The sequence below is a fragment of the Epargyreus clarus genome, unplaced genomic scaffold (genome assembly GCF_041222505.1).
Source record: "Epargyreus clarus isolate Ecla_fem2 unplaced genomic scaffold, WU_Ecla_fem_2.2 ptg000001l, whole genome shotgun sequence".
NCBI classification, from domain to species: domain Eukaryota; kingdom Metazoa; phylum Arthropoda; class Insecta; order Lepidoptera; family Hesperiidae; genus Epargyreus; species Epargyreus clarus.
In genome coordinates, this window is record NW_027332209.1 from 14,209,819 (window position 1) to 14,233,534 (window position 23,716).

General features: G+C 35.8%; 1 protein-coding gene across 1 annotated transcript in view; it reads right to left on the reverse strand.

Annotated features, from left to right (window-relative positions):
- Positions 1 to 18,540, reverse strand: part of LOC140757625 (dopamine D2-like receptor) — a 48,512-nt gene extending 29,972 nt beyond the window's left edge. The window contains exon 1 of the mRNA XM_073093472.1: positions 18,021 to 18,540. Within this exon, the coding sequence (XP_072949573.1) occupies positions 18,021 to 18,467 (447 nt within the window). The 5' untranslated portion in view covers positions 18,468 to 18,540. The remainder of the gene's footprint in view (positions 1 to 18,020) is intronic.
- Between the last annotated feature and the right edge of the window lie 5,176 nt (positions 18,541 to 23,716).

Sequence of the window (23,716 nt, forward strand, 5' to 3'; positions counted from 1 at the left end):
TTATTTTTCCAATTATTTTTTTTCGTTTTTTGAAATTTATATAACCCTTCACACCACTGGTTACTTACTTATTAAAATTAATCTGCTCCTAAAATACACCGTGATAAAACATTGGTAAACAAAAAATCAATTCAAATTTGAACATATTAAAAATATCAATAAAACACCATTTTAAAAATATCAATATAACACCATTCCCGTCAAATATAGGTTTCATAAAAAACGGCGTTAAAATAAATGGAAGCGATATATTCGGCCATTTAAATATAGAAATGCATACAAGATAGAAATCCATATTGATATTGCCCGAACCCATCGTGCCGTGCGTTTTATCAACGCAATATCGCGCCGTTCACACGTATGTACCATGTCGTATATTTCAGTATGCACGTTCGGTATGTGCATATTGAAAGGATCAATCAAACTTTTAATCAATGTGCCTTGTTGTGAGCCCAAATTAGACATTGAGTTCAAAAATAGTTTTTCAGTCACAGTTTTTGAAGTTATATTTTAGTTAGAAAGATAGAAAAATAAAAAATAACCAACAAAATACGGAACTTGCTTAGTGGATAACCTACTGTTAAAGTCTTCTTTTAAAGAACTAATTTATGAAAAGAAAATTAAAAATTATATTTTTATTATAAAAATATTACTAAGAAAATTAGTACCATGTCAATATAACAAATACGGACAACTTCGAAAAGTACGTGCAACATATTTCATTAATTATCGCTCAAAATATATAAAAGCTTGTAACATATTCATAAGGGAGTGGTTTTAGGATAAGCAGTGAATATTTATAGCAACAAGTACTGTGATAGATTGAATAAGTAAATGAGGAACATCGTGGCAACATCGCTTCAAGCCACGCGGAGAATAATGGGGCGTCATCGGAAAACGCTTTGCATGCAATACTCGGATATGGTGCACGTGTCAATTTATGTGTCTAGAAATGGGGCAATTTTCAGTTTACGCGATATGGATATGAACAATTTCATTTTATACAGTGAAAATTGTGTTGAGGTCGTCACTTTTATCGTATGTTTTCATTATCGTTATTGTTAACAAGTTTTTGTTATGGCTCTCGTGTCCGTTTTTATATATACAGAATATACAAAGATGCAAGAAATATTTGTAATTGGTCTCAATAGAAATTGTAATGAAAGTCGATGCATTTCTATGACTTTTTGGATGTTTTTTAAATAGCTTTTTTGAAAACAATATTTTCAAGTTACATTTGATATCCGCTTTCATACAAACAGACAGAAACATTTTTAACAATACAGAATAAATTGAAACCAATATGTTTTATTATAGTTAAAGCAACACGTGCTGAATACTTGATTTGATATGTAAATGTTCTTTGTTCACAACATTTCTAGTCGCGTGGAGAATAATGGGGCGTCATCGGAAAACGCTTTGCATTCAATTCTCGGGTATGGGGCATAATTTATGTTTTTAGGAAAACCAATTTTCAGTTTAACCGATATGGGCGTATGTATGTGTCGTTTATCATTTTAGGTTTATAATTAAATTTTTGGTTTGGGAGTACATCAAAGTAATATTCCCTTATCGATGTTTATGTTAATATTTTAACTGAATAAATTAATATTCTTCAGTACATTCTTTTTGGTCGAGGATGGAACCTAAAATCTTGCTTAATAGGCTGATATGGTGACAAAATCTTTTATTAGCGTTAAGAAGACCAAACTCATAATGAATGATTACGGATCTAAGATCGATCACAGATGCGTTGCTACTAGAGAACTAAGAGAACTAACTTGAAATGCATCGTGTCGCCTTAGCTCACTCTTTAAGACAAAAGTAACATTAACACGATGTATTTTTACGGCAATTCATAAGATAGGTATAATTTATAATAGCAGTCTAAAGCGCTGCTCCTATCAACACATTTCTCTTCCCAGTTGGGGTTCGTCTTTCAGAGTGAAAATGGTTCAGGCAGAGTATAAAGTCTGTAAGCAAACCGTTAATATGCAGCAGTTAACAAACGGTATCGTACAATAGGACACGATCGGAAAACACTTTGCCATCGGCACTGGCATTCGCAATACCGTGATGGAAGACGCACGATATGCAATGTGGATGCTTGTTTTCGCATTTTAATTGGCTTGTTATTGGCGTCTGGTGAGTTTTAGAATTGTGTTGGTATTTGTAGAGGTTTTTCGTTTGTACATTGTTTTATCGCGATTTTAAGTATATTGAAGGTGGGTAAATCTAAAACGGTAGATTCATAAATTGACTTAGGAGGTATCATAGACACACCTGTTCCTAATTTTGTAACGATAGTGTGAAGCGTGGCTGTGTTCTGGTTTAAAGGATGCGGTAAGCGAGTTACACTTATTAATTAGTCTTCCAGGATAGCAATGCATCTATGAAAAGTTATACCTCAGCTTAAACTTAAATTTTATTTGCAGTTGATTACAAGTGTATATAAACAGTAGTGACCACTTAAATTCAGATAGATTGCATGTTCATTTGTTACTTCAATTTCATAAATAGGTGTAAAAGTAACTATAAAATTAAATAACACATACAGCAGTTAAAAAATGCTTTCGTACAATAGGACACGATCGGAAAACACTTTGCCATCGACACGGCAAGCGATGCGGTCCATTCGCAATACCGTGATGGAAGACGCTCGATATGCAATGTGGATGCTTGTTTTCGCATTTTAATTGGCTTGTTATTCGTGCCTGTGAGTTCTGGAATTGTGTTGGTGTTCTAGCGTTTGTAGTTGTTTTTCGTTTGCACATTGTGATATTGTGATTTTAAATTATGTATATTGAAGGTCCTAGAATCCTTCATAAATTGACTAAGGAGGTAACATAGCCACACCGATTTTTGTCTTATACAAGCAATGTTAAATAATGCTGTAATTCGTTGTGAGGGTGTGGTTAATTGGTAACACTTACATGAGACGTTTGAAGTCGCTCGCAGGGTTTAGAAATACATCTCTGATCAATCGATACCTCACAGCGATCTTCATTCTTATTTGCTATTGAATAGATATGTATATGGGTAAGAAAGTCGTGACCACTTAAATTCAGATAAACTGCATGTTCATTTGTTACTATAATATCACAGATATCATAGTTGTATAAGTAACAATAGTATTAATTAACACATGTAGCAGTTGACATTAAGAAACGCTATCGTACAATAGGACATGATCGGAAAACACTGCCATCGACACTAGCACGCGATGCGGTCCATTCGCAATACCGTGATGGAAGACGCTCGATATGCAATGTGGATGCTTGTTTTCGTATTTTAATTGGCTTGTTATTGGTTCCTGTGAGTTCTGGAATTGTGTTGGTGTTTTAGCGGTTGTAGGTGTTTTTGGTTTGTTATTGAAATTGAAAGTTAATCAAATAAGATTGTTTGCAAAACAGATTTATTGATTTACCTGTGAATTGGCGGACTTTATTAACCATACCTTTGAATTTTATTAAAGAACCCTTGTGTATGTTTTCCCTTATTGTTATAGTAAGTGATTCTTAATTTATAATAAGCAAAAATTCACTTTCACAAAATCGGAAAAGAGGTGCGTGCTTGGGATGCGAACCACGTCCGTCGATTTAAAGGCCAAGTTTTAATGACTACTCTGTCACCGACAAAATAATCCAATTTATATTTACGATAAATCCATTCTATATTCCATATCCTATTCTATACCTAAGCAAACCACTCATTTAAAATACATGTGACAGACTTATTTATTCAGAATTTAGTACGCATACATTAATTTATTATTTTCTACCATCTGAGACTGGTTCGAAGCCCCCAGTTGCGGCTGTCATTCACTTGGATTGACAGCGCTAAATGAGACTGAATCAGCTGATTCGATGACAGTTGGGGGCGGTTAGGACGAAGGTTCATTAAAATTATAAAACAGGGAGAAGTGTGTCTGTGTATTAAAATTTTGTATCTTTTTACTTGACTGAAATATCAAACGAGTATGCACTTCATCTGATGGTTAGTGATTTCTGTCCCCCATTTGGTAATTTGGTAATTAACCAGTTCCATGTAAGATGTATGTATGTACCATAGATTAGTAAAGATTACTCACTCCTAACAAGAAAATGTACCCAGTTTTGAGAAATGAAATAGTTGCGTAAAAAAGTTTTGCCACGTCTCCGTGCTAAAATGTCCCTAAAATATTTGAAATTATTATTATAAATTATTTAATTATCATGTAAATTACGCAGTATTAGTTATTTATTCGTAAAATTTCTCTAAAAATGTTTTTATTTGTCAAGAATTCAAAAAATAACTTACTATAATAAGCCATTTGCGGCTTTATTCAATTTCAAGGCGCCGAAGTATCTTTACTAATCTATGGTATGTACTACCTGAAATTAATCAAAGATGCGTTGACTTTTGTCACTCCCGAGGATTAAGATGGTCATCGTTATATAAATCAGCTTCCTTCCTTCCTCCAAATGCATGAATTCCAGAACTAGGACTTTTAGAACTAACTTAACTAACTTTTTTAATACTGTAACTGATTGTACATTTTTATTCACTTTTGTCTCACATATCATAACTGTATTGTTTTCGTTTAATTTTAGTGAATTGTAGTTTGTATCTGTAATTGAGGTGACACTCACCGAGATTGTAAATGTAAACTTATAAGATGTAAATAGTGTTAACCTTGTTGGTACAACTTATGAATAAATAAATAAATAAAGAACTAGAGCTGCTAGAACTTTGACGACCCTTGTGGCCGAGCAGTCTTAGTAGTGGTCTGACGCACAGAGGGTTCCCGGTTCGATCTCCGACCAGACATATATTTGAATTATGAAGATATCTGGATCTGAAATTACAGCAGGGTTTACATCTCCATTCTGGTGCCATGGACACGCACATGGCCAGGAAATCCTAGTGTGGGGCTGTAAGTGTAGAAAGCGTAATTTCTAATGTATTTTTGAGTATTTTACAGTACGATGCCAATACTAAATTAAAAGCTGCAACAGTTGAACTACTTTATTCACAGTTAGTGCCCCCAACTACAGTAAAATCAAAAACCAGGTCTCAAAGCACAAAGCAGGAACTTTAACCGCTCCGTTCCTTGAATTCGGTTCCGTACAAAGCAAAAGTTCAATGCATGGCGAACTATCGAACAGCTGATTGAAATCCTATGTACGGAGTTGGGTGGAAAAAAGTTCTTCCTGCATTTATACCCTGTGGGGCCGTTTATAGAGAATCGGTTTAGCGGTTTTCATTGAGCAGGTAAGTCAGATTTTTTATCATACAGGTTGTGTTACAAGGATACACACTAGCTGAGAGTTTTTTTATTACACTTTATTGACCAATAAAAAAAGTGGTACCATAGGCGGACTTAACGCTAGGAGTTGCGTATGTATATCATGTATACTAAACCAGTGATAGACTACTTACAGAAACTCAGCCTCTCAATAGGGGGATCTGAGTTTCAATTCCGAGGCACGCACCTCCGATTTTTCAAAGGCATGTGCATAACAAAACTCAATGGCAGTGATAGCCTAGTGGTTGAGAAACTCAGTCTCTCGATCGAGGGGTCCGAGGTTCAAATCACAGGCACGCATCTCTGATTTTTTCAAAGTTATGTGCGTATTAGAAATTAATTATCACTTGCTAAACGGTGAAGGAAAAACATCGTGAGGAAACCTGCATACCTGAGAAATTTATAAAAAAAAAAGCTCAAAGGTATGTGAAGTCTACCAATACGCACTTGGTAGACTTCACATACCTTTGGCCACCGCGGTGGACTATGGCCTAATCCTTCTCATTCTGAGAGGAGACCCGTGCCCAGCAGCGGGACGGTAATGGATTGCTGATGATGATGACAAAACTCTTGAGGTCTTTTTTAGAACTCTTTGGCGTCTAGATTTCTTCACTATTTTTCCTTTATGGCTTAACCAAGTGATCATTTATTTCTAATGAGCGTAGAGCACAGAGCACTTTGAAAAATAAAGAATCGTATCGGGATTCCAACTTGGCAACCCCTGATCGAGTTTCTAATCCGAGTTTCGAAACTCTTTCTCACTGCTTATTGAAAGTGCAATTTATCAGCTTCTATTAAAGCAGATATATGTTACTTATCTCAAGATATTTTATATCTAATGGACTCTTTATTGTGACGACACGGATACGGCACGACAACGGCACTGTCATCAATGGATTCTATTCTATAAAATTATAGTGTCCCTGTCTGGCCCGGCACGATACCAGCATGTCGTTGCCGACGCCGATTGTCGTTGACGGCAAAACAGCATCTCGGAGTCGTTCTGTCTTCTTTATTTATTTGTTGTGTATACACGTACGCTTCTATGTGTGAGCATTTTTAATAACATACTTTGTCGTTTACTTAATAAATTATATTGCACTTAATCAATAAGTTAAATAATTAAGATTAAGAAACTGTACCGTGTGGTGTCGTGTCGTTGTCGATCAAAAATGAAGTCGTGAGGGTATCGTCCTGTTGTCATATTTACCATGCTGCTACTGGTATGTCGTGTCGTCTCAATGAAAACGATCCCAATAGAAGTAACACCTTATTTTTTGTTGACGAGGGGGAACCTTCAAATGGTACTCGACGCCATGGGAGTGACGCTGGGTTATGTGGGACATTTACCGCACTAATACCCCCCCATGGCCGTCCTCGGCGTTTGGTGGAGAACTCTGGGATTTCCAACGGAACACAACCGGAGTCCTCCTAACGCGATGCCGTTCTACCGGGCTCTACCCATGGTTTACGCTCCTCACATTCCCTGGTGATTACAGCGATATACGACCACACAAGCATCTGTCCTTCCCGGGGTCGCTTGCTGGACGGTTTGAGCTCCCACTCTTGCTGCCCGCAACCCCGGAAGTCCCTTGTCGCCTCTTACGACAGGTAGGGGATACCGTAGCCCTATTCTGAATAGAAGTAACACCTACTAATTAAATATAGAAGTATACCTACATTTACATTATATGTTTCAACGTAGAATATTCAGTTCGATGATAGAAGGCTATGAATTGCTATTGAATGGCCATGAATAGCTTCTAAATGATGAATTGAGGTTTTTGTTCTAAGTTTAGGTGTGTGTGTCTTTGTGTTCAATAAAGGGAATCCTAGAATGCCCTACACTACACTATAGAAAGCGCTACTAAATACACACAATGAATTTTAGTATAATTAAACTTTGCGGCACTTAATATTAATTCGTAACTCATTTAAACATTGTTCAAATGAGTTTTAAACTAGCAAACAATAATTTATTGCAAATGAGTGTTTCGGTGTATGCGAAAACTTATTTGACTAACTATTGCTATTGTACTAAATGGATAAATTACTGAATTCTAGTAATTAGAAACGGCATTGGTAACCGCTAGTGGTTGTATAAAGGGCCTCTTTCTTGTCACACGGTCTTAGCTCCACGTCGGTGTCTCGCCCGTATCCTAATATTATAAACGCGAATATAAGTTTGTTTGTTTATTTGCTACATTTTCTAATAACTGCATAACCGTGTTTCTAATACATGCAATTTTGTATGCATGTTGTCAAGTTCAGAAAATGACATAGGTTTTAATCCCGAAAAAAGTACCGTTTCCAAGGGATAAATGAAAATCTCTGACCGTGCCGATGCCGTGTTAGATGACACGAAAAGTACCTATGACATGGTAGGATGTGAGTGGCATACGGAGTACGGACCAGAATTAAGCCCGCGTGATACGAATAAGCCCTTAGCAACTTATTGTTGTATGTTCTAGACGTCACTACACCAGACAGGGTAATGACCTTTACTCAAAAAAACATTACTGTCCCACTGGGCACAGGTCTCATTACAAAGTGAGAGGGGTAAGGCCATAGTTCATCGCGCTGGCCAAGTGCAAAATTTAGACTTTACACACCTTTCAGAACTGTTGTTTTACAAACCTCTCAGGTATGTACGATGTTTTCCTTTACGTTTATAACAAGAGACAATTAATTTCTATACAAACATAATTTTGGAAAATCATTGGTACGTGTCTAGGATTCAAACTTCAGATCCCCGTCTGAGACGCCGAGTTTAAACCACTAGGTTATCAGTTTGTTGGGCATCGCGCTGGTAGGAGTTCGATTGTGTTCCGTCGGAGATTCCGGAGTCCTCCAACAAGCGTTAAGGACGGCTACCGGGGCGGTTTTATTGCGGCAAGAGTCCCACATAACCCTGCGTCGCTCCCCCGGGGTACTTTTTAAGGTTTCCCCATCGTAAGCAAAAAAAGGCTATCTTTATATTCAGTAGCGAGACATACTAATTCTGAGCACTAATATTCAAAAAGAGTCAGGTACTAACACTGTTAACGCTAAATTGATATAACTGATAACGAAGAGGTGTGGCTGTCAGGAGGAATTCAACGTCGCACGTAGTAAAGTTTTGAGCCCACAAGATTGGCGGGAAGCTGGCGTGCTCGACAATTTGCATAAATACGTGACGGCGTGATAGGGTTGGCAATATCATATTAAATCATATCTTAATTAAATATTTAAAATTTTTGAATATGTATTTTATGAGGATTTTCATAAGCAAATTGCGTATTTTAATCAAAATCGGAAACTCGGATTCGCTAAGGTATGCAAATATGCTTATTATTTTTTAATTTTACCACAATGTATCACCATAGTTCCTTATTTTCGTATTATAATTAATAGCTAGAACGTAAAATCTTGTCTATGTTAAAAAAATATTAGTATTAGTTCAGAACTGTCACGAAAATCAATTAATACTGTTTATTTCTGGTATACGAGTAAGTATTACATTTTAAATTAAGTTACGAATTAAAATATATTTCAAGTCAAATTAAATTGAATACACGTAAAGAGCAAAAATTTAAAATGTTTTATTAAAATTTAAATATTTTTCAGTAGTGACAGCCCTATGATACGTGTTTGAGCGATGGCAACACGCTCAGATGATGTAGGGGTGCATATTTTAGCTGTTTACGTTCCCCCAACTTATTACTATGCACAGAAGATAGTTGATAATGTGATAATGTTCCACACAAATTCCTGTAATACATATATTCAACTTCTCTGAATTCAGTCGGTTGTTTCACATGTTTAATATTATCTTATATATAAAATTCTCGTGTCACAATTTTAGTTGCCGTACTTTTCTGAAACGGCTTTACCGATTTTCACAAAATGTTATATGCATATTCAGTAGGTCTGAGAATCGGCTACTATCTATTTTTCATACCCCTGAGTGATAAGGACTGTTCACCCTTAACATTTTTTTTATTTATATGGCAACACAACGTTACACATATACAAATACATATTACATTTTTTGCAAAATTTTGATGCAAATTTCTTGATACGTAGCCCCTGCAAAGTTATTTGTTTACGTTACAAGGAGTAGCAGACGAGAATGCAGTCTATTTAATGGTAAACGGTAACTGCTGCCCATTAATTTCTAATCAAATCCAAATAAGTGTTGACGTTTTACTTGTGGTAGACCACAGTTGCGTTGCTACCTCTGAAGACAAAGTTAGAACACCTCATATGAGCATTGAGCGTATTTTTCGTGCTTAGTTGAGAACATTGCAGTGTTTAACACTGTTGTTATTAAGTAGACATTATGTCTATGTTGAAACTTTTACGTCCCGAGCTGCTAACATGCCTCACCACTAAAAGAGGCTTGGAGCATCCCACAACTCTACTCCAATGTACCTTTATAGTAATATTCGTTATTCAATCTGTACGGGATATTTTGAAATCGTCCAAGAGACCCTATGCAATGATAATTATAGAGAGCGGGGCTTAACGTGCCCTGAAAAAAATGCAGGCGTGCATGTTTTCAGGGCAGGCGTTGTGGTCAGAAGATCATGGTCCAATGACAGCCATTAGCGGTCCGTGGACATGACATGCAATGGTCTTTCGACCATGATTACGGTTGCGACCAAACGACGCTGCGTGATTTCTATGTGGTTAGTCTTCTTCGTAATGATTGTATTACGTGTCGACTGTTGGTGTCATAAAATAAAATGCCCTAATAAGGATTGTTTTCGGTTTTACACAAAAACAATTTTTTCACGAAAATTTTGGGATGAAAACTTTGGAACTGAAGGGTGGGTGCATCCATTAAATTAAATGACGAGCATTTTACACAAGTAATAAATGAGTTATTATCGAAAGTGCTGTAACTTTGTACCAAGGGTACGATTTCGGTTTTTGGGCAAAATATTTGTGGCAAATCTTAAATGACCCCGATGTATTCTAACAGCTAACGAAAATGAGAGGTGTTATAAGGTCTTCGTATGTCCATCGCAGGTACGTCCCAGAAACATTAGAGGCACTTTTTATAAATCAAATTGATTATCTAGGGAAACATTTATTAAAATCTTTGGAAACTTTTCTTAAGAACTCCGAATAGAGTCCTTCACAATTTACTTATACGCGCACATAAACATACATCCAATTACACATAACTTCGTAAAATGACAGGTACCGACCATGGATGGTGGATGGATTGTGAGTTTCTAACTACAAAGCTAATGCTGGACTAATTAATCCAATTAAGGAGGATCATCATAACCCTCCAAGTGCATCACAGTTTCCAAGTGTTTCACTTGCAAGTTTTCTGACACCAACTGACACAAACAACACCACTCACCACGTGTTTATGCAAATCACGCCCAAGTTCGCAACCCGGGAAACTTGGCAACGTATGAGGCTTAATGAATTTAACTATTCCGGATTAGTAAGTTACGGATTTCGCTTCCAAATACCGTTAGTTATCGTTTACGGAACTATTTCTTATGGAATTTAGAAGTTTGTTAGTTCAGTGATAGGGTTACAGTTACTTACAGTTAAGGTTAATTAAAGTAATAAAACTTATTATTTTATTAGAGTACTATAATGTATGCAAATAAATAAAACTGAAGTTACTGTTTAAAATTTCTTAATACTTTAGTTTTTTTACTAAGCATTAGCATATGAAAGCATACATGGTACGGATGAAAAAAATATTTAAAAAATTGTTTGTCTTCAAAACGGCTGAACCGAATTTGACGGGATTTTACGGCCAGTTTTACATCCGGACACAAAATCTCTCCGTGAAAGCACAGCACAGCTTCTTATGTAGAGACACGACACAACATAATATTGTATCATATCTGTAATGTGATATCGATAAACTCGGTTCAAGGAATTTAATTTAATTTAAAGGTGGTAGAACCCTTTGTGGTTCGACTCCAGCGGCATCACCGTCACACCTGTTTCTGCCTAATAACAGCAGTGTTAGGCGCTGCTGTGTTTCGTTTTGAAGGGTGTGGTAAGGGAGACATACTTTTTCAAGGTTTCCAGCTTAGTCCGCAGGAGTAGCGCACATCTGTGGCCGACCTCAGGTAGGAATATTTAATACTATCTGGGGTTGATTACAGATGTCGATGGGCGGCAGTAACCACTTACCGTCAGGTGGACTGCATGCTCGTCTGCTACTCCTGTACTAGAAATATATATAAAAAAACAAGCAAAACTACTTAGTTCATAATGTTAATTAAGGATTCATTTGACACTATAAACTTGGCAATGTGTCAAGCTTAATGAATTTTGACCATTAAGTCACAATAAGTCATTTTCGTCTGTCTCAAGGGGTAATCTTGCGAGGGATGTCTTGAGATACGCTTATGATGTACAAGATGGAAGGGGTTTTGAAGTGTGAATTTATGTTCAGTTGTCTTAGTGGTCTATTACTTTATTATGTAACCAGCTTTCAACTCCTGGACCCTTAGGAGAGAAAGTTTTAAAAGTACATTCATAGTGCACATTTTCATTGTATAAGAAACTCGCACATTTTTACACTAACAAATTGGTTTAAGTTGTAGGTTATTTGTCAATAAGTCTTATTATTTTATTATTTAATGTGTAGTTTGTGATGTAGTGTGGAGTATTTGACGTTAAATATATGATTTTAGACTAAAATTATCGCGGAATTGAGACATTTTATTATGTAACGGGTACTCACGATATGCGTTTTTATTAGCGTTATTAAAATTAGAGTATTTCTCTTGCTACATTAAAGTAGGTAGTAATAGAGCATGCATTACAACTGGTAAGTGGGTCGCTGCCGCCCGTAGCATCAGTTGTCAACCCCAGATATGATTGGAGACATAACTGAGATCGTTACGAATATGTCACTAACTTACTACGCCTGAGGACTAAATTGGATAACAGTCAGAAAACTCTAATGTTATGAGGCAGAATAAAACATGCTCGAACCGTCGCAAAATACCAAGAAGAGGTGTACATTTTTAGAATTTATTTTTTATTATATGTGTGGCGGTGGTATCTCCCAAAATACAAAATAAAATTGCCTATACATGCCTACTTCAAGAAAGGCACTTCACAAAGTAATTAAGTGATTTAATTAACCCATTTTACTGTCTCCTTTGTGTTCTGTGGGTCGGATTCTCGGATAACACACAAGTTTAACGGGATCCCGGATTCAGTTTCCGGGCTGTCAAGCGTCTTAATAGAACGCCTTTGAACTATTGTAGGTATCTTGAGTATTATAGATCTGTATAATAAATTTTAGTCTGTCTGTGGTCTCGAATGTGATTTTGTATGTTTGTTTATCTACTTACATTATTAGCAATTTCATAAGTAAGACATTGGTACTCTAGTATGCTATTCTTTTCTATAATAATAGTCCTTTTCCAGGGTGCCAATAAAAGATACACAGCAACTAAATCTAGATGATAAAGGAGAGAAAAAAAACTATCCATTCTAAGAACTAGCGGTTAACTCAAGGGTGGCTGACCGTGTCGCTAGGAACCCCTAAGGGTTAAATCCCAGGCAGGCACCTCCAATTTTTCAAAGTGATGTGCGTATTAGAAGTTATTATTACTAACTTAAACGTTGAGGAAAACATCGTCAGGAAACCTGCACTTCAGAGATTTCGAAGAAAAAACAAAGTTCTTGAGAGTGTGAGAAGACTCTAAAGGGGAACCTACCCAGCATTGGGACGGAGTTGAAGACGACTTGAATCTACCCAAGTTTAAAGTAATCATCAATGTGAACTAGTGGAGATTTCAATTAGAACTATGTAATCCGGCTAACTGCGTAGCGGCCATATTACACGAATAAGCACTACAATAACCTATCGCTTGTCGGACTAATTAGTTGTAAGTGCATATTCGATGGTTATCAACTGTTAAACCTGGTTAAGCCTGGTGTGAAATTGAGGAAACGATGTTGAGTTACAAAGCTTATGTATTACAGCGTCGATATCTGCTGGAGGTTTTTATCGAGCACGCAGTCCACCTAAAAGTAAGTGGCTACCCAATCACATCTGTTATCCCTAGATAAAATAAGACATCCAACTGAGGTCTGCCACAGATGCATTGCTACCAATGATGAATAGGGTGGACCTCCAAGAATAAGTATGGTGCATTAATAAAGCGCTCGACTTAGCCCTATTCCCTATTTAAATTTAATTCACGTCGAATCCTCTATTGCCCTTAGTCAAATATATAGACACAAATCTGAAATAGAAACTCAACAATATACTCAACAATATCGACATGTCAAATCCTGGTCACTTATGACGGTTAACGCGTTGATTGTGGATGTTGAGTTAACTCACATGAGTTTGGTAGTTGATCTAATCACCCTTGTCATGTTCGTTCAGTGTAATTGCACACTAGCGCCGCCACGCGGTTGTTGTTGGAAGTATTTGTCTTTAGAAAATTGGTACATTGCGTTGTATAAACATATATAAAGTTATAATGTAGTAAGAGGATATTTTAATAAATAGTGAGGAAAAGGCTGCAACTATTCTGGTGCTCTGAAACACTGGTAGTTAAATTAAAGGTGCATTAGAAACATAGATGGGTATGAAGATGATCGCGAAGAAATAAATAATAGTATAAATGTAATTTACGCTTGTTATTATTAACTAGCTTACCCGGCAAACTTTGCACCGCCTCAAAATCTATTTATCAAATATATTTCATATAAAATGTAGCCTATGTTACTAGTGGATAATGTAGCTTTCGAATGGTGAAAGAATTTTTAAAATCGGTCCAGTAGTTTTTGAGCCTATTCATTACGGCCAAATAAACAAAATGTTCCTCTTTATAATATTAGTAAAGATAAATCTATTCATTTTTTGCTTACGAAATATTGAAATTGTGAAATTGAATTTGAACGTTGTTAAATGTCTATATTTGGCAAAACATTACATACATACATACAGATTGATTATTAATAACGGGCGTAAGTACGAATATTAAACAGAGTATCAACATGCCAAATCCTCTAGTACAGGATCCCTAGTATAGTTTTCATCATTTATTAATAACAAGCTGATTTTTCGTGAGTAGCTTCGTTTCGACAAGACGCCCAACATTTTTCCTTACAGCAATGTTGGTAAATGGTAGCTTGATGGGGCAGCAAGGATAAAATATGTTGACCGGACGAATTCTAAAAATGTATTACTAACCAAATTTTTCTTTGTTAATTATCAAGATAATTATTTAAATAATGTGAAAAAATATTTGTCCTACAAAATATAAGGTTTTTTTAAGGCGTCCCCCGTCTCCAACATTTATCATAAACAAGGTCATGAAAAATAATTACTAACCAGCTGATTTTTTTTTATTAGCTGTCTAACATTTACACAGCTTACTACCCACATTGTCATTCAATCTGTCCATTTGTTCTACCAAAAATCTATTTGGCAATTTCTAATATGCCGAAATTGTTAAATGTCTGTCTTTTGTAGACAGAAAACTGGATGGATTGATTAATAATAACGGGCGTAAGTACGAATATTAAACAGAGTATCAACATGTCAGATCTTCTTCACTTATGTCAGTTAACGCGTTGATTGTGGACGTTGAGCTAACTCACACGAGTTTAGTAGCTGATCTAATCACCCTTGTCATGTTCGTTCTGTGTAATTACACACTAGCGCCGCCACGCGGTTCTAGTTGAGAATCTTCTAGTTGTGCAAACACATATGAAGTTATAATATCGTAAGAGGCTTTCTTCGAAGGCCAGGAAAGACCTGCAGTTACTATTGTGGTGCACTGCAATTCCGATAGTTAGATTAAAGGTGCTTACAGACAAAGGTGGGTATAATGATGATCATGATAAACACATAAATGTATACTAGACATGTAATTTTATACGAATACGAAATTTGAGAAGTACATCTGAAATCCTCTTTACTTATGTCAGTTAACGGCGTTGACTGTGGATGTTGTTCTAACTCACACGAGTCTGATAGTTGATCTAAACAACCTTGTCTAGTTCGTTCAGTGTAATTGCACACTAGCGCCGCCACGCGTTTGTAGTTGGAATTTTCAATTCGATCTGATTGAATGAAACGTATGTAGTCTGCTGATTTTGTCTTTAGAAGGTTGATGGATCATGAGCTTTGTTCATATTATGAAACTATTACTGTTCCATTGTGAAATTTAATCTATAGTTCTCTACACACGCTCGCAAACACAATCAGAAAACCTCAGAATAAAACCTAATTAATTATTTCGATGTTTGCATGATCAGGAATCAAACCCTAAACCTACGTGCTACATCGGTATGGCGATAAATACTAAGTTCTAGATTCAGTGTGCAATGTTTATCTAAAATGGTAAATAAAATGTTAATGTCAAAGTTAAACCCCACATGGTAAAAATAATGTTTCAATTATATGCATAGATACGTATAGATATCTAACCGCCTTGTAATTGAAGGAAGCCATTAAATGACTGACACATGTAAAATGGCTGACTGTTTCCGCATTGCGTCTCCGACTGTTATGGTTTAATTTACGCGGAACAATGCCGACATGTGCAGTCAGGTGGTGCAAAAACAACACAAAATCGAAGAAAAGTGCGGGGAAATATCCTTTCATTCTTAAATGCTCTAAAAAAAATTACATTTTTTTATATTTTTAAAACACGAAATAAAAGACAGTGACAATTTCAGTTGTCAAAACTAGTTACATTTTCTTGTTAGGAGTGCGTAATCTTTAATAATCTAGGTATGGTTATATGGTACAATGAAAATATCAATAAACATCATGTCTTAAATTCGTGTACAGTGTATATATTATTGAAAAATGCAATAACAGTCACATTGATTTTTATATTACTTTTCGCTATCAATCTCTGGAAAATTCCATATAGTTACTACTAGTTTTTGCCCGCGGCTTCGCCCGCGTTTAAAAGAAAAACAAATAACATACAAACATACATAAAACTGAAAATTCGTACCTTCAACTTTGCTAAATCATCATCATCATCATCATCACTTGATCCAATGCATAGTTTACGATTCAATCCTTACTAATATCGATTAAAATAATCGATGTTTTGGGTCCAAAAGATCGATTCTCCAATTAATCGATCTAAGATTGCCATCCATAGTTCCCGTGGGATTTCCGAGATAAAAACTAATCTATGTCCTTTCTCAGGTCCCAGACTATCTTTGTACAAAATTTGATTAAAATCGTTTCAGTGGTTTGGGCGTGAAGAAGAGACAACCAGACAGACAGACAGACAGACAGAGTTACTTTCGGATTTATAATATTAGTAAGGATAAGGATTAGGGCCAATACACATATACATATAATCTTGTTGTGAATCATGTTCTAGTAGAGCTTGCGTTAGCCATAATCATATCAAAATTGATACCGACAGAAGTTTGTGAATGTAAAGGTTATACAGAAAGTCGTCGGTGATTGTACATACGGTGATTTGATTTGATTTAGTAGCTGTTGACCGCGACTAATCATGCGTAGACTGTTCTTCAATCCCGATTTTACCAATAAGGTAAAGATCTTAATTCCTAATCAACTTCAACTTGAACTTCTGATAACCAGAGATGGTATGCCAAAAAGTTCATTCATATTATCCTTACTCCTTACTAATATTATAAATCCGAAAGTAACTCTGTCTGTCTGTCTGTCTGTCTGGTTGTCTCTTCTTCACGCCCAAACCACTGAAACGATTTTAATCAAATTTTGTACAAAGATAGTCTGGGACCTAAGAAAGGACATAGATTAGTTTTTATCTCGGAAATCCCACGGGAACTATGGATGGCAATCTTAGATCGATTAATTGGAGAATCGATCTTTTGGACCCAAAACATCGATTATTTTAATCGATATTAGTAAGGATTGAATCGTAAACTATGCATTGGATCAAGTGATGATGATGATGATGATGATTTAGCAAAGTTGAAGGTACGAATTTTCAGTTTTATGTATGTTTGTATGTTATTTGTTTTTCTTTTAAACGCGGGCGAAGCCGCGGGCAAAAACTAGTCAGTCTATAATTGTTAAATTTTATGTTCCCGTAAGTTTTGAGAACAACATAAAACAATAAAGCCCACATATCGATCGCACTGTGGAACGCCGTATGTGCGTGTTGCATTGTACAGCACTTTCTTACTCCAATAATAGCATATTTAATGTCTTTCAGCCTTTGTTCGTGCTTTATGTAGCGTAAACGCAACCCAAAATAGAGCCTTATTCGATACATGAAAGCCTCCGAACTTACACTTCACTGCGTTCCGACCGTAGGAAACGCAATAATCATTTAAGGGCTGGGACACATTGATTCTTTTGTTGTCGTTTTACAATCAATCGTACAGTTAATTCGTTCGTGTGAAGTTGTCCAGCGGTCACGGTCTCACGAGTTTTATATCCAAATACATAACTACCCTCTATTTCATTTTTTAGGGATAAATTTCCGTAAATCGTTACTTAGTATTCATTTTTGTTAACGAGATTCTGTGTTAAATTTAAAAACGTCTGCGCATCAATACACGATTTTAGATCAAACATTTTAAAATATATTTTTATAAATCAGACCACCCCACAAAAATCCAGAAAGAAAATCTATACGTAGAGGTTGTCTTGCCAGGAATTGAACTTGGAATCGTTCGTATATATCTGATCCTGATATGCTACTATACCGATCAGGATTGTGCCTCGTGTCAATAATAATGTTTACTATTTAATGATCTAAGTACTCACCAAGTAATATACTCCGAACGGCATCACCACCACCGCCACTAAGAGATCGGCGACCGCCAAGCTCACTATGAAATAATTCGTTGCAGTCTGAAGGCTCCTCTCTCGCGCCACACTTAAAATAACTAGCACGTTACCGAATAACGTTAATAACGGGAACACTAGCAGCGATAACGCCCACAAGTTATAACTCACATCACTACACGTTCCATTTTTGAAAGTCACATTCGAGAATGTCTCGTTAAGCGTCCTGTCGAAATCGTAAAATTCATTTAGCGAGTCGTTTAAATTTAGAATGGAATCGTTTAAACCGTTCCGTTGATCTAGGAAAGTCCTGTTTATGAATTGGTCCGGTTGTTTCAGCGTAAATATGGTTATTTCGGTTGCGTTCTCGCATTGGTTGTCGCAACCGCGCGTATCCATCACTCTTCGGTTACGATTCGCATACATTGCGCGGATTTACGCCATTTACGTGATTTGCGCCATTTGCCTGATTTGATTGTGTGAATGTATTGCTTTTGGCGTGTTCTCGCCGCCAACTCGGTTATGCTCCATTGTGCGTTATTTCTGAAACAAAGAAATTTTTGTTTGTACGGAACGTGAAATTAACATACTGGATACAATACAATTAGTGTATGTTTTCACAAAGATTTCAAACTGTCAAGTGTGAGTCGAATTTACTTCAAAGGATTCAGTAGTCAGAGTGAGCATTAATGTTATCGCTAGCAAAGTAATTATTGCGGTACCAGAAATTCGCAGTATCGTGTTACAGAAAATATTCAATATTTAAATTAAATAGCATTAATATTATTATAAGTTGGTTTTGAGCGGTTTACTTTAAATCTTTTTGGGTTATACAAATTAACTTTTAAATGGAAATTTCAGAATTGCACGCAATATGGACGATATTAAAAGTACTCGTTGGCATCAAACTAAAAAATAATTATTTATTTATTGACTTAAACCGGGAAGTAATTATAAAACTTACCGTAATCTACAAATGAATAATAAAGGTTCTGTTTTTGTAATTTGGTTACGAAACCCTACAATGACTAAAGACAAACCAATGTTTTCATATACACTGATGGATGGATGGATGGGTGTAATTAAATACGTTCTGTCTTTCGCCACTAAAAATAAAATTTATTTGTAACAAATTAAATAAAAAATCCCGATTCAACTAAACGCAATTATATGTTATTCATGTGTTGTGGGATAGTCCAACTATAAAATTCTATAAACCTAATCTTTGTAAGCTACGTGTATTTACAGCATCTATTCAGAAATTTAATGAGAAAATAGAATCCTTATTTAGCGAACCTTTAACCGTATTTCTCTAAATCGATAGCGGTCTATTGAACGTTGAAATAGCTCAACGTGAATTGCAGCGGCCAACACTAGCTGAATTATTTGAACTGAAATAAACCTTTACGTTCGGTTAAATTCTAATCTTCGCTTCGTTTGAGACGATTCTGTTTCGGTTAAATAATTTGCATTTAATTATAAGATACCGTAGATGTATTTGCAGTTTCGGTTCTGTCTACTATAAGACACTTATTGGCAAATTTAATAATTGACATTACCAGTTTAACTGAAGAATTAATTGCGCATCGCTTACCTTTATTTCTATTTAAACAGGATGATTTTCGGATCGAAATTATTGTTAGTAACGGATATGTTTTTGTACTAAAAAGATTTTTTAAAATGGGAATGGGTTAACTTATAATTTGGAATAAAAAGATAGAAATTAAACTACATGAAAGGAAAAGTTATGGTAGGTATGTGGAACAATCTCTAAATATATATAACTCAAAGGTGACTGACTGACGTAGTGATCTATCAACGCACAGCCTAAACCACTGGACGGATCGGGCTGAAATTTGGCATGCAGGTAGATGTTATGACGTAGGCATCCGCTAAGAAAGGATTTTGATCAATTCTACCCCCGAGGGGATAAAATAGGGGATGAAAATATACTTCGTAACGTCAGCGAAGCCGCGGGTAAAAGCTCGTTTATCTATAAAATAACGCATACGTTAATTAAGAAAGTAGGAGAAGTTGGAAGAAGTTTGTGCCTTATAGTGATAACATAAAGCAGTGGTTAGCTTTACGTTGACATGCAGAATATTCGACAATCTATTGAATACTTATGTTCCGTTTTGGTATGAAATGTGCTTCAAATTAAAATCCTTTTAACATTGCTTAAAAGCTGAACTCTGAAATGACTGGATTCTAGCGTATAATTCAAGTTGCTACAGCGCACCGATCGGTAAATGCAATGTTCAAAGTTCTTTCAAAATGAACGGTTCTTTTAGTAACGTCTACTTTAACCTAATTATCAACTGAAACTCTCAAGGTGCACTCAATAGTGCAAGTTTTCTTTTTTAAATTTTGGGTTTTATTTTCTTTACTGTCAAAGTAACTTAATAGATCCCTTCAGTAGTAGTAGCTTAGTGTGGCTTAGTCTTGCTCTTTCAGCCTTGAAAGGTATAGGTTAGGTTAGGTTAGAGTCAAACTTCAAGTTTCAAACAAAACGTATTTCTATGACAAGAGTTAACGTCTGAACGGAAGAACTGCAGAATGAATGGGTCGCCACTAGCGGTCACCCATCCAATTTCTGACCGCGCATGACATTGCTTAACTGACGATTAGTTACAATTTACACAACACGTTACTTTTCCGAGGCGTTCCAGCTTAGTCCTCAGGGGTAGCGGCGCATCTGTGGCCGACCCCAGCTAGGAATTTCTAATCCTATCTGGGGTTGATTACAGATCTCCATGGGCGGCAGTAGCCATTTACCATCAGGCGGACAGCATGCTCGTCTGCTACTCCTGTATTAAAAACCTACTTACTGTCTTCAGAAGAATGGAAGCGCTTATATTTCGCCACTAGTGCTTATCTGTTGATTAGTTACAATTTAGACAAGTTGTGTATCGCTGTGCGCTTCACTTATATGTATATATGCTGTAACGAAACTAACATTAAAGTTGAGTAACAGCTTTAGTTAAAGCAAGACAAGTGCAGTGCTATTGGGAAATTAAGCGCATTCGAACTGAAAATGTTATTCGGAGTAAACTTTGTAAGCTTATACTTCAAAGCTTGAAATAAATATTATTACACGTTTCATTAAACAAGTAAAGCATAAACTGATGTAGAGTCACAAGAAATCAAAGAGATTAACTACATAGAGTTATGGAGCAGACATTGTCAAGATTATCATACTTGGATTGATTAAGTTTGACATATGTTGTAGAATAACTTATCACCAATTGGTAATAAGTGCCTATGCCCGGTCCATTGCTATTGAACAATTGAATGTCTTTGCGAAAAAAATATTTATAAAAACACTTTTATAACAATTTGCTTGTTAAAAGACTTCAGAACTATGTACTAAACCAACATTTAGGTATTTAAATTATTTTTTACTTTGTAGTGCCGTAGAAGTTCAATTTTTTTGTAAACTATTTTTTACATAGATTTTCTTTACATAATATATGTATATTTAGCATAGAATATATGTTTTTCCATTTTAATTAAAACTAAAGAGTAGGTAATATTATTTTGCATTCCAATGCTATTGTAATTTAACGTGAGATTAATTCAAAAACTTATTTCTGAAGCGGAATCATCAAAAGCTCCACGTGCTTTTAAGCTCGTCCTCGTTCCTTTCAGCAATAAGCAGCTTTAAGCGTTCGAGATTTTCAGCTTACTTTATGAGCTTTTCTATTTGAATTCTTTCCGGACTTTCATGCCATAGGAATCCTTGTGAACTGAGTGCTTTGGACTAGTACAAAGATTATCAATACGACAAAGAATAAAAATATGATTTTTTCATAAATCTGATATCGTTATACAATGAAAACAAAATGGTTTAATTTAGATGTTTCGGCACCTACAGAACTACCCTTTACACTGCTGTTATTAGCAGATATACTATTTCTGCTATGTCTCACCTGTGTTTGATAACAGGACAAAAAACCTTAGCCTGCCCGTTGGGCTAAGCTACATAACATTCCCATACGAAGCCACTAGCTCAAATGTTGTCAACCTCAAAATATTCCACTTCAAAAAATCCAATTCTTCGTACACTTTACAAAATACGGGGTCCGCCAGTTGTTTATGGGCGGTAGCAGCCACTATCAAGAATATTCGTTTTCTTCGTCTATATTAAAAAAAAACACCTTGACTTATTTTAAAAGATATATTATTTCTAAAATTTCAAAAGCACCTTTATTTTATTGACCGTGTAATTAAAGCTCTGATCAGAACGTCGACTCACGCTTGACAGTCTTCATTCCATCTAACCCTTTGCATTATGCATACCGCGTTCCTCAGTTCAACTGTCGTAGAATAGGAGCTAGTTAGTGCGAGAGGGTTAAATCTTGTCTGTCGTATTTTTAATTAAATTTCAAATTAGATCTTTTTTTAGTTTATTCTTAAACTGTAAGGAATATACTGTACGTGTTTTGTTTTTAAGGGAAAGGGTAAAATGGTGCTACATTGTAATTATAAAGTAGAAATAGGTGTGATCGAGTGCCTTTATTCGGATTATGATGACTTCTATATCTCTAATGTCCACCCGCCAAGTAATGTCATAGTAAATATAAAACAAAAAAAATGTGTAGTTCTACTGTAAATTCGAGAATTTTATTCTTAAGAAATTGTCATAACACTACGACCTTAAATATAATATTATTTTTTACATACTTATCTATATTTTTATCTCACAACACTACACTTCATATCTCAGGTTTAGTACGGTTCTGACCGGAAATTTACATGTTTCTATGAAAAGCCTTGCAAAACAAATAAGTAGAAATACAAAAGAAAATGAAACAAAACTCATTTATAATAATCGCTTTAGACTCGGAGAACGATTTATAAAATGATACCTATTTAAATCAAACATCAAATGACAGACGAAATAATTATTTCGCATTAATGTTCGCATTACAAACGACTGGGCTCTTTTTAATTGATACGACACGACACGACACAACTCGGCACTGACATTGACAGAGCTTCTGTCAATTCCGTCATTGCCGGCCATAGACACAAATCTAAATAGATCCCGTGTGTATTACCATTTGGATCAAACGAAGAATACTTTTCCGAGGCGTACCAGCTTAGTACTTAGGAGCACTGGCGTATATGTGGCCGACCCCAGGTAGGAATTTAACATTATCTGGGGTTGATTCCAGATCTCCATGGGTGCCAGTAGCCATTTCCCAACATGTGGACTGATTGCTCGTTTCCTACTTCTATATTAGGAGTATAAAAAACATGACAGTTTCTTACTATTGTAACGTTAAGAGAACCTCTTGCAAAAGCGATTCAAATAGGGATATCGATCTGTGATAAAGTTACTGAAGTATGTAAAAAACAAAATAACTAATTGTGCAATTCGTTATCAATAAATTAATATATGTTTAAGAACTTCTCTCTTTTGATACGCGAAGCATATACAATGCGACATCTATTTAGATATTATGTCTGTGGTGCCATGACGTGTCGTGTCGTCCTATTGAAAAGAGCCTATTGTTGACGACATAAATCTCCTCGACGCAGGCTTAATATCATTCCAATTTTACGGCTGGTATCAAGGCACGAATAAATGGGGAATCCAATTATTACGAGACTAGTAGGGCGAGGTGGTACACGGAAATGCAGCGAAGACGTTTCGATTTTGTGTCAATACG